We start from the raw sequence: 1,738 nt of genomic DNA on the forward strand, positions 1-1,738 counted from the left end.
TTCAATTGGCAGTTCTGTGGCGTAATGCATGTGTCAAACTCGTGGCCCCCCAGGATTTTATAGGCCATGGAAACTCAAATGTAATATTTAAAACTGCAATACATAAAATCAGTTATTTAACAATATGAGGTGGTGTTTAATTTATTTTTAACATTGTATTTTATACATTTATGCTAGGGCTGCCCAAGTCTAGTTTTCCAGAGCTACCATCTGCAGCTTTAGATGCATTCCTTCTCTAACACACCTGGATCATTGACTCATTATAAGCCTCTACAGACCTGAATGAGGGAAGTCAGCCTTTTGTCTGGGGTGTTTTAGCAGGGATGCACTCCTGATCTGTACCGTCAATGTAGCCCGTTGAGGGGGGCCAATATGCTGAAGTGGCCCTCGGTGAAATTGAGTTTGACACCCCTGCTGTAGACACCCATGCTGTAAAGGGAATGTATTCAAATTCCAGATGAAGGCTTTTTGCTGCAGCCAGTTCAAGAGCAGGGTGCACATTTGCTCTACATGATGTTTTTATCAATGTTTAATGGTGAGAAATGATTACCCAGAGTCCATCACTCAGCACCTTTACAACATGGCCGCTCCCGGCTGCAGAAGTGTGGCTCTTCCAGCCAAATGTAATCTGTCACCCCTTCGCTTTGTTGTGGTTTGGTAGCTGTAGGGGACGGACGTGAACACATTTAATCTCGGAGTGACCTCTGTGTGAAATATCAGCTTTCCTGAGAAGAATAATGAGAGCAGAGGAGACGGAGGGAGTGATGGAAGAGGGGAGGGGAAGAATAATAATAATAATAACTGAGAGAGGAAGAAGCAGAGATGTGGTGATAAATGCAGATGCATTGTGTTATTTTTATATTAACATTCCCTTTCGTTTGTTCACAGGAGCGCCACGCTGACAGCCTGATACAGAACCAGCATTACCAGGTCAGTGAAGCTCATAACACCATCGCTTAGAAAAACACCAGGTGTAAATATTCCTGCAGTCGGTTGCAATCACTTTGTTTTCATTCCATCAGAGAAAAAGGTAAAGAAACAGTGAAAACACAGAACAGAGACTTGATTAGCATTAGTGTAATAGTGTAAGTTATTATTTATTTACAGGAAAAAATTTAATAATATGTTAGATTTAAAAAACAAGTTTTATCTGAATTCACAGATTAATGGGAAAAATCAGAAAAAAACATCCAACAAACTAACATTCATCCATCCAACCAACCAACCAGCTAACATCCATCCATCCAACAAACATCCATCCATCCATCCAACCAACTAACATCCATCCATCCAACAAACATCCATCCATCCATCCAACCATCCATCCAACAAACTAACATCCATCCATCCATCCAACCATCCATCCAACAAACTAACATTCATCCATCCAAACATCCATCCATCCAACCAACCAACCAGCTAACATCCATCCAACAAACTAACATCCATCCAACCAACCAACCAGCTAACATCCATCCATCCAACAAACATCCATCCATCCAACCAACTAACATCCATCCATCCAACCATCCATCCAACAAACTAACATCCATCCATCCAACCATCCATCCATCCAACCAACCAACCAACCAGCTAACATCCATCCAACAAACTAACATCCATCCATCCATCCAACAAACTAACATCCATCCATCCAACCATCCATCCATCCAACCAACCAACCAACCAGATAACATCCATCCAACAAACTAACATACATCCATCCATCCATCCAACA

At 41.6% G+C, this 1,738-nt stretch overlaps 1 protein-coding gene across 1 annotated transcript in view; it reads left to right on the forward strand.

The window, feature by feature from the left end:
• Positions 1 to 1,738, forward strand: part of LOC106955290 (short transient receptor potential channel 5-like) — a 65,482-nt gene that overhangs the window by 52,178 nt on the left and 11,566 nt on the right. The window contains exon 9 of the mRNA XM_015045394.1: positions 889 to 930. Coding sequence (XP_014900880.1) covers positions 889 to 930 — 42 coding nt within the window. The remainder of the gene's footprint in view (positions 1 to 888; positions 931 to 1,738) is intronic.

Source organism: Poecilia latipinna, unplaced genomic scaffold (genome assembly GCF_001443285.1).
Source record: "Poecilia latipinna isolate Pla-1442-1.1 unplaced genomic scaffold, P_latipinna-1.0 Scaffold724, whole genome shotgun sequence".
In the NCBI taxonomy this organism is placed as follows: Eukaryota; Metazoa; Chordata; class Actinopteri; order Cyprinodontiformes; family Poeciliidae; genus Poecilia; species Poecilia latipinna.